Source organism: Benincasa hispida, chromosome 9 (assembly GCF_027475165.1).
Source record: "Benincasa hispida cultivar pf3 chromosome 9, pf3_genome.v1.1, whole genome shotgun sequence".
In the NCBI taxonomy this organism is placed as follows: domain Eukaryota; kingdom Viridiplantae; phylum Streptophyta; class Magnoliopsida; order Cucurbitales; family Cucurbitaceae; genus Benincasa; species Benincasa hispida.
Genome location: NC_143486.1, coordinates 5,992,016 through 6,008,822, shown reverse-complemented (window position 1 = coordinate 6,008,822; position 16,807 = coordinate 5,992,016). Strand labels below are relative to the sequence as shown.

The following is a 16,807-nucleotide window of genomic DNA, read 5'->3' as shown; positions in this document are numbered from 1 at the left end:
AAAGCAGGCTGGCTTAGAAGTTTGCTATTAGAGATTCCCTTATGGGAAAAGTCGTTACCAACCATATTGATCAATTGCGATAATACTGCAGCAATCGCAAAAGTTCAAAACCGTTACTACAACGGAAAGAGACGTCAAATACGTTGTAAGCACAGAACCATTAGAGAGTTTCTCACTACTGGTGCAGTTAGAGTGGATCACATACGGACTAATGAAAATTTGGCAGATCCTTTGACGAAAGGATTGGCCAGAGAAAAGGTTTTCAGAACCTCATAAAGGATGGGACTCATGCCTATCGAAAATGAATCATGGTGAGGAAAACCCAACTTGTAGACTGGAAATCCCAAGAAACAGGTTCAATGAATAATAACTGATCACGAGTGATATATAGTGAATCATGATAAACCAAACACAGAGTTCCATTCCTAAGTCTGAGCATGATATCCTGAAGCGTAAGAAAGGTTGAACTCAATTCTTAATGAGATCTATACTTGATGACAAGTGGGGCACCCAGCTACAGGAGTACCCTTGATAGCCTCACCTGTGTGAATGTGGAAGTGAGGTCGCTTCCTATGGAGTTTTTAGGCAAACTCTCTAGAGCATTCACTAAACCGAGATTCACGTGCTAGGCCTTAAAAGCACGGGCTTTCGTACTACACTCTAATGACACTCTGTGTGAGGTGCTGTTAGAGATAGAGTTCAAAACCAAGGGTTACTCTAGTATATTCTAAATCATCTACACTATGTAAAGGTTTAAGTCGTAAGACACCTTTGCTTATGCACAGTGTTGTATTGACTGAAACTGCTCAATGAAAATCTTTTCTCTCTTTTCCTTTTGTTTAAATTTCCAAGTGGGGGATTGTTGGGTGAAAATTTAACTTTTAAAATAAGGAGGGAACCAACTTTGTTGGTTGGAGAATCCCACATTGGAAAATTTGGTGTTGGAAGTCTCCTTTATGTACTCCAACCTTGTGTTTTGGGTTTGAGTCTCAAGGGGTACCCATGTTTTGGAGGGAGTGAGGAGATAGACCAATGTGGGTTTGGTGGACATCCCACACATGTGTTGCCATTGTTCGTCCGGTCGGGCCATTAATTATTTTTAAAACGGTCTGTTTCAGCAATTCGTGACACACAGAATTCATTTTCTAAATATCCACTTCATTTTCCTCTCCTCCTCCATGAAAGAGTGTATGTTCCGATCGGTAACGGTGCATTTCCAATCGGTTTTCATTTTGCAGTTTTATCCTTGGGACGACGTGACAATTTTCAGACCTGCTTACAGACTTGGGCAGAGCTGCGAAGCGTCTTAAAGAGAGCGAGTTCCGCGACTCAGCCTATAACGAATTTTTGTTTTGCAGGTTTTGCTCTTCACTTGACTGCTGTGCCTTAACAGTTTACAGTTCGTCGTTCTGAGAGCCCTGCCGTTTCCAATAAAACTACAATGTCACAAGTGGATACAAACTTGCTACATCAACTTTCCAACTTCAACATCCAACCATCATTTATCTTCCACCTAAAAATTTATTTGGAAAGTAAATATATTAAAATCTTCTTGTGGAAAGCTATAAAAAATTTCCTACCTTCAAAAAGCCGCCTTATCTGTAAAGGTATTAACTGCCCTAAGGAAATTTGATCTAACCTCATTCCAAAAGCTACCTTAATTCCATCCTCTAACATCCCTTTTATTGACATTTAGGATTTCTGGTGCTCCAATCTCAGTATTGTTGAACTTTCTCTAGCTTGTACAATTTGTCGGCCATTATGGAATGACAGAAACTCAATTCTCCATGATAAAAATACTCCTTCAATTTCATAAAAAATATCATGGATTACTACTTACTTTGAAGAATTTCAAAATAATCGAATTAATATTTCATCTTCTGAGCAAAATCATTCCAGAAAAAATTGCTCTTTTTTACCTCCAATTCCATAATATTACAAGCTCATCAAAGCTTGGAACCTTAACAACCTGACATCAAACTTTGGCGCTGTTATTCGAAATTTCGAAGGTGTCATTATAGCTACTTTTGGTAACACTTTGGGCCCCTTCCAGGAACCATCTCATGCAGAAATTGCTACCCTCAATCAAAGTATTTCCAAGACCATCAATTTGGGCTTTCAAAACCTTGCAATTGAATCAGACTCATTGCTAGTTATCAATGCTCTCTACTCATCAACCTTTTACAGAAATGAACTCGAAATCTAGAGAGATGAAATTCAATCCCCCTCAGCAAACTTATCTCCTGTACTTTATCCTAACCATCAACTGGCAAAACATGCCTCAAATTCGACTTCTTCATTCTTATGGACTGATGTTTTCCCGTGGTGGCTTTCTTCTCTTAACCAAAAAGATATTTGTAATTTTGTAATAAAGTCTTATTCTTAATAAATTTTTTAGCTTCCGTCGCTTCGAAAAATTGGCATCTAATTTTGATGATTTTTTTTCGTTAAGAACTAAATAATTATAAATTTTAAAGTATAAGGACTAAATTATTACATGCTAAAGTTTAGAGACTATGTCACAGAAATTATAAGTACAGAGATCAATCGTTACAAAATAAAGTTTAGGGATCAAAAGTATTTTTTAACCTTCTTCTTCTTTTTCTTTAGATAAGAGGAGGTTTAATCTCAAAATCAATCGATAATAAGAGAAATAACTCATCTTATAAAGTATGCGAGGTTTTTTTTTTTTTTTTTTTTTCTAATGTAAGATCCTTAACATGTCCTTTAAAATTGTGTTTCTTTGTATTCACCATTATCAGATCGGATATCAATTATTTTGGATTGAATATCTATTTGACTTTTATAGACTTTGATACCATGTTAGATAGCATAAAATTTAATCTAACTTAATTGGTAATAAAAAGAGTAATATATCAATCTTATAAAGGATGTGGGGTTTTTATTTTTCGAAATGGAACCTCAAATAATATTAAATAAAGAATAAATAATCTAATAAAAGTAGACTAGTAAAAATGAATTGAACACACAACTTTAATGATGTTGAAGGGAAAGTAATGGAGTTGAACTGGAAAACTATAATGGAGATCCATAAATGAAGGATATTTTAGAGTCTAAGTCAACAAATAATTAAAAGAAAATGTGAAAAGAAACTGAAAAATAATAAATCCATTTACAATTGAGGTTTAAAATGTTAATACCTGCCATTATCAATTTAAAAAAAATGTAAACTAAAGAGTCGGTAAAATTAAAATCTTTTTATTTATATTATATTTACATTAGTGATATTTTATTTTTTCATATCTCATCATTTTTTTACAATATCGATTCAACTTTTATACCAATGTTAAACTCATAAACATATAGAAATATTATTAAAAATGCTGATATGTAAATAACGATTTAATAAAATGGGAGAGTATTTGGAGTGTTGTGTTGGTTATTATAATCTGCAGGTTATAATAGTATGTGTTTAGGTGCAGACTATTATAATTCGGATTATAATAGTCTGTGTTTGAAAACAGTAACAATATAACAAAGAGAAGATAAGCAAGAAATAATAAACACGGTAACAAAAAAATAGTACTAATGTAGATAATTAGTTTAAAATAATTGTAAACATCACTATTATATTTGAGTCTCAAAAGCTATAATAACTCATACATTAACTTCAAGTTGGAGACTCAAACTATCTCTAAATATAATAAAACGGATTTCTACTTATAGAGCCTAAATATAGGCCTAATTACATAATTGACTAAGTTACTTTTCTATTATTTAAATAAATAAGGTAATGACCATTATTATTTTACACAAAAGTTTAACTCTATTTATTTTTTTGGTCCCCCTTACCATTCGCTTCTTTAATATATCTATATACCAAAAGAGAAGCACGTGAGGAAAGTAGGGAAGTTTCTTGCAGTTGTGAATTTTCCAAAATGATTTTCTTTTCAAAACCTGTCCAAAATGATTTTCTTTTCAAAACCTACACAAATAAAGAAAGTTTCTAAAAAAAAAAATCTAAAAATTGTTGCTCTCATAAATTAAAGCAAAAATCAGTAAGAAGCTTCGAAGGAAAAAAAAAAGGTATATTTGATATAAATAACACTATACATTTGAATTTTTTTAAAAATAAGTCAGAGTATACTCAATAAGTGCATAAATAAGACAATTTTTACAATATATCGTCTTATACACCAAACAATATATGTAACGTATATTTACAATTTCCAGTATGTTTATGTAAACACACCAAAAAAATAAATCATGATAAATGCAAATGTATATTTACATTTTTCAACATCTTGCTAGTATATATACTTCAAAACTCAATTAGAGAGGTGATCGATCTTCAATTAGCAATATAGAAAAAAATAGATGAAATTTTCTTACATTAATTTGAAATATACTACATTAAAAGAATATTAGCTGAAATTAATAAAAAAAAACAAAAATAAAGTTAGAATTCCAAAATGATGTTAATAAAGAAAGAATTAAATATTTTTTAAAGAAATATTAATGAGATATAATATTTCAAGAAATAAAATAGATGTCTTTTTAGGATATTTTTGAAATATTAGTTATATAATAAGTTAATTCTCTAAATCTTTTATATTTAAAATATATAGAGGTTTTTTTTACCATATATTAAATGAGAGAATCAAATTTCTGATTTCAAAGTTAATAATACGAATATTTATATTTGTTTTGATGAAATATATAGACGATGGGTGAACACGTCGACTTAAGAGAGGAAGAGGAAAAGTCCAAGTCCTCATCGAATTATAAGGCGGTATGACGTGAAGGAGTGTATTAAAAAAATATCAAGTAGTATTTTTTTTGTTTGTTTGTATTGACCAACCTAACACTATGACATGGGGGAAATTAATATCAATTACTCTTATGTTTGAAATAATATAAATGTGCAGGAAATGGTGAAATATTGGTCAAACTAATTTAATTTTTGTTGCTACCTACCTGTCATCACCACATATACCACCAACTTGCATTATGTATTATATATGAATTAACAATTTTTTTCGATTTAAGGTTTTATAAAATGTCCAAAAATAAAAGATACTTGAAAATTACATGTCCGAGAATAAGAGATTTATTGTGTTTAATTATATATGATCGTTGTATTTTGTAATGTTATGAGGATTTGAAATGAAAAAAAAAAAAATCAAATTATGTTTATATAAATATTCTTTATGAAATTAATCATGTTAATTAACTTTATAGATGCTTAATAGATTATTAATTTTAAAAATAGTTATTTAATAACAAAAGAAATCATTTTAATTGGATATTTAACTATAAGTATTATTAATAAAATGATATTTATAGTAAGTTGACTTAACTAATATTAAAATTAAAATATTTTATTGAAACTAATACTAAAATTAATTAATTAATATTTTAAATAAATATATTTGATTACATTAATTTAATATAATTTTATCAATAGAAATGAATTAAATAACTATATGTCATTTGTTTATTACAAGGAAATGTTTAATTTTATTTCATTAGAGTTCAATATTATTAATTATAAATTTAATTTGAATCAATTAATTTTAATTTAATAAATATATTTTTATAAACAATACACAAAAGTGAATGTAAGAAACAGAGAATGAAATATAATATATTAATAATGAAAGTTAATAAGAAAAATTAAGAAATATTTTAATTATGAATGATGAAATTAAAATAATCTCAAGAAATAATTATTTAATTATAAAACATTAATAACTAATCAATTATAATTATTGAAGAATAAATTTTTTATTAAGTTAATTTAATAATCTTAATCAACTAGTTAAAGTTCCGTTTGATAATTTTTTGGTTTTTTGTTTTTGTTTTTTAAAATTAAGTCTATTTCATCTACATTTCTTACAACCATATGCATTTTTCTTAAGTATAAGGGTTGAATTCATAGTCAAATTCCAAAAACAAGAACAACTTTTTGAAAGCTAGTTTTTTTAGTTTTTAAAATTTGGCTTGATTTTTTAAACAATTGGAAAAAAAGTAGATAACAAGGAAGAAATTTGGAGGTGGAAATAGTATCTATATCCTTAATTTTCAAAAACAAAACGGTAACTAAAAAAGACCTATATGATTAACTAATTAATTAATCCTTTATGTACATAAATAATTACATCTATTTAATAAATCTATTTGTAAAAGAGAATGGAGTTAATATTTTAATAAGTTATTATTGATGTATAAAAATAAATAATTTTATTCTTTTTATTCTTTTTAGTACAATTTTAATAAAATAATACCAACAAATTATTTAATTAATTAACTATATTTAATATGAAATGATATATATAGTGAAAAATAAAGAACTGAAGGGCAAATAAAAAAACCCATGGTTTTGGGACGGTATAGAAATCCATTGTTCGGGAGGAGATAATTAACCACAAAATTTATAGTGGTTCGATATATATATATGTGGAAAGTATTTTTTTTCACAATAATAGTAGTCTAAAGAGGATATAAAAAAGTGATGATATATACCAACTGATTATCTCTCATCCCACTCCAAAAACGTGTACACCAACCAATTCACAACCGTTTACTCCTAGTTGTTAGAATAGCATGATTACATCTTAGCCCTCAAATGAGCTGAGGAAATTGAGGATAAAAGAGTAAAATGCAGCGGATGTGAGATCACACAATTTACACGAAAAGAAAATCAATATATCCTGAGCACAAATTAATCCTATAAGAAGATAAGAACTTTGCCAAAATTTATAAATTAAAAGAAAAAAATAATTATAGTGCCATTTTCCCCTAAAATTTATCAATGTCATATATTGCATGTGTTTTTAATTCGCATAAGACATTTTTTTTAAATGATATTTAGAGTGGTAATTTATTATAAAGATAAAATTGTATCACTTTTTAAAGTTTAGGTTAAGATTACAACACTTACTAATTTTTTGGCACAATCTGATAAAATTGAAAGTTTCTTTAATTTATAAAATTGATACGACTTTGATAAATTTAGAAGTGAAATATAACACTCAAATTTAGAGAGATAAATGAATAAATAAAGATGGAGATCCTGAGAATATTAAAGTATGGTTAAGAAAAGGTTTAAAACAATCGCACATTCAACGACCCCTACAATAGTATTACAAAGCTATGGGAGAATATTTGTACTCTGACGGGCTACTTGGTCGTATAGATCAAAGCTTTTTAAAGGTTATAGTTCCTCCTCCATTGCTCTTAATTTTGTTGTTCCTACATAAAGCTTATTCCTCATGAGGGCTTCTCTCTAGCCTTCTCTTTGATCTTTTGGATCGTACTCCTAGTTTCTATTGAATATCAATGAAAGGGAAGTGAGATAAGATGAGGGTGTTAAAAATATGTCAAGTTGGTTGAGGTGTTGGGGTGCACTTACTTATCTATATTCCGTATCTTTATAAAAAAAAATAAATATAAAAAAATTGACAAAGTTATTGACCTATATCAACAAAATGTATATTCCTTTTCGATAACTCGATCACAATAATTTCAAAACTAATCGTGCTTTTAACTTGAAGCATCTCTAATTATTGATCAATAGTTTTTGTGTGTTTGACTTGTGGAATTAGTTAAATAAGCATATATTAAGTGGAGATAGTCGAGAGATGGCAAACCAAAAACAAATAAGAAAATTTGCACGACGGCCACAAGGGGATATTTATAAATATCTTATGTGTGAGTGTTAATATATAAAGCGAGGAGGTTAAGGAGAAGGACAGGGAAATTAAGGTTTGGTCTCAGCTATAAAATTTCTGTCCATCTCCTGTTAGGTGAAATAAATTTGTAATCGAACCTGAAGAGCAACCAGCAGCTTAATTAGGTTTGATCCATCAAATATGTGGAGGCTAAAGGTAGCAGATGGCGGAAATGACCCTTACATCTATTCTATGAACAACTTCGTTGGAAGACAAATATGGGAATTCGACCCCAACGCCGGCACCCCTGAAGAACGAGCCGAAGTCGAACACGTTCGTAATGAATTCACCAAAAATCGTCTCAAGGGTTTTCCCAGTGCCGACTTGCTTTGGCGTCTCCAGGTAATATATTTTCATGCTTAAAATTACTTTAAAATATATTTTTAAATTCGTTTTTCATATTGTTAACCTTCATTTTGAATTATTAAAAATATTTTTCGAATAATTTACTTCTGAACATATGTTAATATTCATTCTACAAAATTATCATACCAACAACCCTTCAATCATTACCCCAAATCTTCCTTTCTTAACCTCTAAAGTCACTTTTTTTCTAATTCTAAATATTGATATCCACTCATTTTTTTAATACTAGGGTTTCAAATCTTCATATCAAATATATTGTACTAAAAAAATGATTGAACCATCAATCTTTACTATTAATTCTCGAGCTGACTTTAACCTCTCTATATATATTATATTCCCCTCTTTTTTTTTTACATAAAAAATTGATAATTAATTAACTGTATATATCTTTCTCCTTCCGGAAGCAACGACTTCCCATTTTCTAAGGCTTGCTTTAATTATTCCTCGTCATTCTTTTATATAATGTTTTCTTTTCTTTTTATTTTTCTCCGACATTTTAATTTAAAAGTATCATCATTGGTTCAATTAGTACATATAAAATTATGTATTTCAGTTTTTTTATGCGGATATATTAATATACCTAACCCCATTTTTTTATATTGAATGAATTTTTTATTTTTAGTCTTTGGTTTAGTAATAAACTGGGAATACAATTGATAAAAAGTCAAAGCGTGTAAATTTGAATTCTATGTCAACTCAACAAATAAAAAGTAAAAGAAAAGAAGTGCATTTGATATGATAGTATTGACATAAATAAATTGTGTTTATTATTATTATTATGACAAGTTATTTAGAGTTGTGTGAGACAATTAAATTAAAATTTTGATTTCTATAATTTCAAAAAGTAAAAATTTAATTTTTACAGTTGATAAAAATTTCACAAATACTATATGTGAAAGTTTTATAAAAAATCACAAGACTATTTATGAGATTTTATCAAATTATAAGAATTAAATTTATAATTTAATCTTAAAATCTCTATCCAATAAATTCTTTTATGTTTTAAAATTAAATTAATTATAGAATTTATGAAGCTTGTTTGCAGTACAAAAAACATTTAAACTAGTTTTGAACTCTATGTGTATATATGTACACACTAATTTGGTGGGATAATTTCATTCTCCTAAAAATTTTCTAATGAATATTTAATTTTCAATTTTATAATATATATTTTTATACATTTATCACCTAAATAATAATAATAATAATTTGGATGGCAGCTTTTAAGAGAGAAAAATTTCAAACAAAGTATACCAGCGGTGAAGGTTGAAGATGGAGAAGAAATCAGTTATGAAATGGCATGGGATGCAATGAGAAGAGGAGCGTATTTCTTAGCGGCCATACAAGCGAGTGATGGACACTGGCCCAGTGAAACATCAGGCCCATTATTTTACTTGTGTCCATTGCTAATTTGTATGTACATAATGGGCTTTATGGATACTGCATTCACTCCGGAGCACAAGAAAGAAATGATGCGTTACGTTTACAATCATCAGGTAAAATCATGTTCCAATGAATTTGCAAATATAGTAAAAAAAATTTATTATACACTTAATTATTAGTTCTAAATGTGTTTTTCGTTGCAATTACTCTTAGAGCTTTAAAGTTTATATTACTAGCACATAATTAGTAGAGTAGGTTTAAAGTGTTTTTAACTAAGATGATTTAAAGCCAAAGGTATAGACTTTTTTTTTTTTTTTTTTTTTGCAAAGGTTTAGTAATTGAAGTGTGGGATGGGAGAATCGAACCTCTAACCTCGAGGTCGATAGTACGAACATTATGTCAGTTGAGTTACGCTTTTGTTGGCATATAGATTCATTTCATAGTACTTGAATGAAAAAAAGTAGAAATATAAGGCAATATAGTTGTTTTTCTTTAGTACAAAAAAAGATGAAGAGATTTAACTACAAATTTCTTAGTTGCTTACCCATACTATATGTTAGTAGCAGTAGTAGTAGTAATAATAATAATAATATAATTTTGCAGAATGAAGACGGCGGATGGGGGTTACACGTAGGTGGTCACAGTAACATGTTCTGCACTACCTTCAATTATATATCTTTACGTCTACTTGGTGAAGGACCTGATGTTGAGCCAATTTCCAGAGGTAGAAATTGGATTCGTGACCACGGTGGTGTCACCTCCATACTTTCCTGGGGAAAGACCTGGCTCTCGGTATATACCAAACCTCAACCCTTAAATACTACTTGATTCCATACACTTTTGTTCTTTGATTCGTTTTGGTTCTTGTATTTTTAAAATGTTCATTTAAGTCCCTATACTTTCAACTTCGGTTCATTTTCAATCATATATTTTCAAAATGTCCATTTTGACCCTTATACTTTTAACTTTGATTTATTTTGATCTCTTATACTTTTAAAAAGTAACCCTTTTGATCCCTAAATAATGAAATGAAAATGAAATGACCAAAATTGTCACTTTTTAAAAGTATAAGAAATCAAAATTGAAAGTATACAAGGACCAAAATGAACTTATCAAAAGTACGAAGACCAAAATAGTATTTAAATATTATATTATCATTTATGAACCAATTATTAAATAGAGAACTTACGCATCTTACTTTAATCTAAAGATACTAAACGTATTCGACTGGTCTGCAAGCAACCCCATGCCTCCTGAATATTGGATGTTTCCCACTTGGGTCCCCATTCATCCATGTAAGTTCACTTCTAATTAATTAATAGCCTAACAAAGTAATTAAATTCATATTGTGAATATGACACAATTTTGTGACATGGCGTTTGCAGCAAACATGATGTGCTACACTCGAATCACTTACATGCCCATGTCTTATTTATACGGAAAAAGGTTTCAAGCACCTTTAACACCTCTTGTTTTACAATTAAGAGATGAACTTCACACTCAACCCTATGACAAAATTAACTGGAGAAAAGTTCGTCACATGTGTGCTACGGTACCATATATTATTATTCTCCATTCTACCTCTGATATAATTAGTTAGTTAGACACCATTTTAGTTATCACATAATAATATATATAATTAACTAATATTGCAGGAAGATCTCTACTTTCCACATCCATTTGTTCAAGACTTGCTCTGGGACACTCTTTACTTGCTTAGTGAACCACTAATGACTCGATGGCCTTTTAACAAATTGGTTCGCCAAAAAGCCCTCAATGAAACTATGAGGCATATTCATTATGAGGATGAAAATAGTCGCTACATTACTATTGGCTGCGTCGAAAAGGTTCCATACTTTCACATTATTCTATTTTTTTAATCCTACTAACTCTGAGATAAAGATTGAACTTCCAATCTTTAGAGGATTATTTTGCATCCATTTCTAACTTTAGATGACAGTTTACAACCGTCATTATATCTCCATCTTTGCTATGGTTAAGAATCACATCTTAAATGAAATTTCCATAAAAAGTACAAAAAAAATCATAAAACGAGGCACTTAGCGTGAGCTTGCTTTGGCTTTACATTATTCATCTTTAGCAATTAATTAACATAAATAATGTAGATTTGATTGATTAATATGGTATTGGGATTTGTGGACACAGCCGTTGTGCATGTTAGCTTGTTGGGTTGAAGATCCAAATAGTGAGTATGTGAAGAAGCATTTTGCTCGAATTCCTGATTATTTATGGATGGCGGAAGATGGAATGAAAATGCAAAGTTTTGGTAGCCAATCATGGGATGCTGCTCTGGCCATGCAAGCTCTGCTTTCTTGTAATATCCCAAAAGAAATTGCCTCTGCACTCAACACTGGCCATGATTTCATCAAGAACTCCCAGGTAAATATATAAAGTTAAATGCTAATTAATCTTTGTTCTTTAACTCATTATATATGTATTAATAAAATATTAGTAAAAAAAAATGAAGGTTAGAAACAATCCTCCCGGTGATTACAAGAGTATGTTCCGCTACATGTCTAAAGGATCTTGGACCTTTTCAGACTGTGATCATGGATGGCAAGTTTCAGATTGCACTGCCGAGAATTTGAAGGTGTGTTATGCCCCAGCTTCAAATTTAGTCTAATTTAAGGGATTCTTTAGTTGGTCATCTAGATTTTGTTTTGATTCTCTCTCTGAAAACTATTTTTTATTCAAACTGTATAAATTTTTAAAAGAAAAATTTTAGAAATTAGAAATATCAAACATCATATTATAAACTCAATTATTTTTTAAAATTTAAAATATGTTATAACTTATATAATATTATAAAATAATAGTTATACAATTTTTTTAACATAAAACATGTTTAAAAATAAATTAATAACAATTAATTTTATGACTTACGTATATAGGATCAAACACACGAATATATGAAATATAACTATGTTTTCATTGAATAATTTGTTTTTAAATTCTTTACCATACATGCCCTAAATTGTTCGTTAATATTTTTCATTCTGGTCATGTTCGCCGTGTTAACAATTTAAAGTTATAAAAATTACTAGTGTTGCCTACTACTATCATTGCTACCACCTGAAATGGTTGGTGAGAAGATGGAACCTGAACGTTTCTATGATGCTGTTAATGTCATCCTGAACATGCAAAGCAAAAATGGGGGTTTGCCAGCTTGGGAGCCAGCGTCAAGATACTATTGGATGGAGGTACACAACTACTAAATACATGTTTTAGAGTAATTTTGAAATTATTACATCATTTTTATCATATTTAAAATCACTCCAAAATATATATATTTTCACTAAAAATCAATTCAATTTTTTAATTTTACACTTTAAACACATTTTTCACCACTATTAAATTTAATAATAATTTGAAGATAGTTTAAAAAATAACCAAAAGTGATTATAACTATTTTAGAATCATTTCCAAATACGTCATCATTAATATTCCTCCATGATCTCATCACATTCATGTTATTAACTCATCCTACCTTTTGATCAGTGGTTGAATCCAGTGGAATTTCTTGAAGACCTAATCATCGAGCACCAGTATGTAGTGATTTAATTTATGAGTATTAATCTCTTTTATAAATTAAGGGAAACTATTTACATAAAATGGTAAAATTTTAATCTTTTTTTGATAAAGGTCAATAGAAGTTTATCGATATCTATCAATGATAGAAATTGATGGAAGGTTATCAGTGATAAACGTTTATAGAAGTCTACCAATATTTATCAGTAATTTTTTTTACTATTTCGTAAATAATTATATATTTTTTTAAGTAATTAATATATAATAATTAATGGTTGGTTCAGGCATGTGGAGTGCACCTCATCTGCGTTACAGGCCATACTATTATTTAGGAAACAATACCCAGGACATAGAAGGAAAGAGATCAATAATTTTATCAACAAGGCCGTTCAATTTCTTCAGGACATACAATTGCCTGATGGTTCTTGGTAACACATACATTAATTAATACAATACTATGCATAAGATAATGTTAAAAGTTAAGAAGAAATTTTGTATTGATTAAGTATATTGTATATCATAGGTATGGAAATTGGGGAATTTGCTATACTTATGGAACGTGGTTCGCGCTTAAGGCATTATCAATGGCGGGTAAGACCTACGAAAATTGTGAAGCGCTTCGGAAAGGTGCCAATTTTTTGATCAAGATACAGAATTCAGAAGGAGGGTTTGGAGAGAGCTACTTGTCATGTCCTTACAAGGTAACAAAATCAAACTTTTTAAACTTACAATATAATAAAAGAAAATTTTGGTTGTTGTCGGAGCTACACTTGTGTTTTTTTGCAGCCCAAGTAATTAGCTAATAAAAATTTATCATATGGTAAAAAAAAAATTAAATGAATTGTTTTAACTTTTTTTTGTGAATAAATGGAAGCCAATGGTTAGGTGCAACCACTACTCATATAATATTATTGAGAAAAAAATTCGAGTGCACCCATCAATTGTGCAGCCCAAATGTCACTCAATGAGCATTTTTCATATGACAATTTATTTTCCAAAAAAGTTGATTTTTTCCTACCATGTGTAAAAATGGGGTTGCATGAGATTAGGTGCAACCTTCGCAATATTACCCTTTAACCTTTTATAAAGGTTGCAAAACTATCTTTAGATAGAAATTTTTGGACATGTTTGGTCTAAGGAGTCTTAACAATTACTTATTTGACTCAAAGAATTTGTGAACATTAAAAATTTTCAATTTCATGACTTATTAATCTTATATCGTGAGTCTCACAGCTAAACATTCCACAAACTCTCAAGACTAAACGACTTCACTCCTTGCGTCAAACAATCAATTTAAAATTTAGAACGAAAATTGAGATTTGAAATAGTGTGACGATGACCTAATACAATATTAGCAATAAAATTTTCATTATAAATTATCATCAAAATCATTCTAAATTTAATTTTCATAAAAAATTTAAAAGATTTCTACCAAGTTTATTTTAACCAAATAGAAGTTGAAATGGCTTTTCTAGAATTTAACCAATATTTTATTGTATTAATTATTGAGATAATGTATATTTATAATCGTGTATATTATATATTGATTGGATTATTATTGCACCCACCCAACAGAGATATATACCGCTGGATGGGAAAAGATCAAATTTGGTGCAAACGGCTTGGGGTATGATGGGATTGATAAGTGCTGGACAGGCAAGTTCACTAGATCTCCATTTTCTTTTCCTTTTTCTTTTTCTTTTTCTTTTTTTTTTTATTTCTTTAAGTAAATATTTGGTTATTACTTTAGTTGAGCTATATTACTTTTTTTTAAGGTCAATCTAACCATATAAAAAAAAGGAATTTTGGTAGATTTGGCAAAATAAATTTAAAAGTTAGGCCCATAATTTAAGTTTATTACTTTTACAAAAATAGGAAAAAAAACAAACTCAATCCACTTGATACACTGTTAATATGTACTTGATATACTACTAATATATGTCTGATACAATTTATATACTATTGATAGACATTTGATACAGTATTGATAGACACTTGATATAGATTTACGGTTGAAAATGATTAGTTATTTAAGTATTTTTTTTTAAAAAAAATCATAAAAATGATTTTTTTTAAAACATTTTTTTCTCTAGTTATTCCAAACATGACCAAATTGTCAAACTAAATATATTAAACTGATTGTTAGTGAGCTCTAGGTTTAATTTCCTTGACCTATAAGACTTATTAACTTTAGTTTTTCTACTCTCAAATGTCTTAAATTTAATCTTTATTCTAGTTTGGTATTGATTTTTTATTTTTTATTTTATTTTTTACTAAAAAATTTTGGAAATATATTTGTAATGCATTTTCTCATTTGAGAAGCATCAATATTATTATTTAATCATTTTTTAGAAAAGTTAATTTTGAGAGACTAAATTTAAGATTTATTTAATATAAATGTACTAAAGTTAAACATTTAAAAGTACATGGACACAAATTGAACAAGCCTCAAAATAAAGAAACTAAAATAATATTTTAATCTAAAATAAATAAGTTTGCCAAATAGAAACATATGATTGGACCACAATGTTTGGAAGTGATTATGAAATTACCAAAATCACTTTTGTCATATTTGAAATCACTTCAAAACACATCCCTAATCACCATGTTTTAATTTATACTTTTAAATACAATTTTCATATCATCAAAATTGATTTTAAAAGCTTAAAAAACATGTTTTAGAATGATTTTGAAAATGACAAAAGTAATTCTAACAATTTCATAATTACTCTCAAATAAAAAATTTATACTTTTAAATACAACTTTCATATCATCAAAATTGATTTTAAACTCAACTACCAGTCAAATATTATTAAATCCTAAACTCAGTCTTATTTTACCTTAATCTAATAACAATAATTAATTATTCAACAGGCAGATATAGACCCAACTCCTATTCATCGTGCTGCCAAGTTGTTGATCAATTCTCAAACAGAAGATGGTGATTTTCCACAAGAGGTCAGTACCAATTTTGTTTCCTTCTTTACCTAATTAATAATAATAATCTTTTACGAATTATTTTTAAATATAAGTAAATGAATCAACTTATTTATAAATATAGTAAAATACGATGTGTATCAGTGATAGTCAATAATAGATATTGATAGCGTCTATTAGTATCTATTACTAATAAACAGTAACATTCTTCTATATTTAAACATATTTCTAATAGTTTTATTATTTAAAACAATTGCAACAAATAATCCCTACTTAATTATGTTCTTATTTATATATGTGCAGGAAATTACTGGAGAATTCTTCAAAAATTGCACTTTACATTTTGCAGCATTTAGAGAAGTATTTCCTGTGATGGCACTAGGAGAATATTGTAACAAGGTTCCTTTGCCTTCCAAGAAAAAACAAGAAATTAAGATTTAAATTAGCCTCTACAATATATTATATAATATTCATAAATATGGGGACTTGGACACCAAAAGAGGAGAAAATATAGTCTTTTTGGTACTTTTCTTGTAAACGATCACATGTAATATAATAACTAAAACAAAGGTTGATGCGATTTCTACTTGAGCACAACTTTTAGTTATACATTTATGTTTCCCTTCCAACTTCTTTTGTTTTCTTTTTCAGATTTATTTCTCTTACAAATTTGGACGTATCAAAACTTTAACTACATTTTTGTTCTAAATTCAAGGTCATGTTTATTTTCTTGTAAATGTAAAATATGAACTAATTAATTAAATCTATTGTTGTTTACTAGTATTATGTAATTGTAATGAACGGTGAACTTCATTGATCTAAATCCATAATCACATTCTCCAAATAATGTAAAAAATTTGGATTTTGATATCGGTTGA

General features: G+C 28.4%; 1 protein-coding gene across 1 annotated transcript; it reads left to right on the top strand.

Annotated features, from left to right (window-relative positions):
• The first annotated feature begins 7,541 nt into the window (after positions 1-7,541).
• Positions 7,542-16,558, top strand: LOC120086517 (isomultiflorenol synthase). Its single transcript, XM_090317555.1, has 15 exons — positions 7,542-8,036; positions 9,281-9,556; positions 10,047-10,235; positions 10,654-10,738; positions 10,829-10,995; positions 11,099-11,290; positions 11,610-11,843; positions 11,932-12,054; positions 12,509-12,664; positions 12,963-13,009; positions 13,277-13,420; positions 13,516-13,693; positions 14,568-14,652; positions 15,871-15,950; positions 16,233-16,558. Exons 1-15 carry the CDS (start codon positions 7,836-7,838, stop codon positions 16,368-16,370), a joined length of 2,295 nt encoding a protein of 764 aa, XP_090173681.1. The 5' UTR covers positions 7,542-7,835; the 3' UTR covers positions 16,371-16,558.
• Positions 16,559-16,807: the final 249 nt, after the last annotated feature.

What these genes read in the sequence shown, in the direction of transcription:
- LOC120086517 (XM_090317555.1), top strand. Translation starts at nt 7,836, where the DNA reads ATGTGGAGGCTAAAGGTAGCAGATGGCGGAAATGACCCTTACATCTAT. An exon ending in CTATTGGCTGCGTCGAAAAG is followed by an intron (nt 11,291 to 11,609) that starts GTTCCATACTTT and finishes TTGTGGACACAG; the next exon opens with CCGTTGTGCATGTTAGCTTG. An exon ending in GATAAGTGCTGGACAGGCAA is followed by an intron (nt 14,653 to 15,870) that starts GTTCACTAGATC and finishes TTCAACAGGCAG; the next exon opens with ATATAGACCCAACTCCTATT.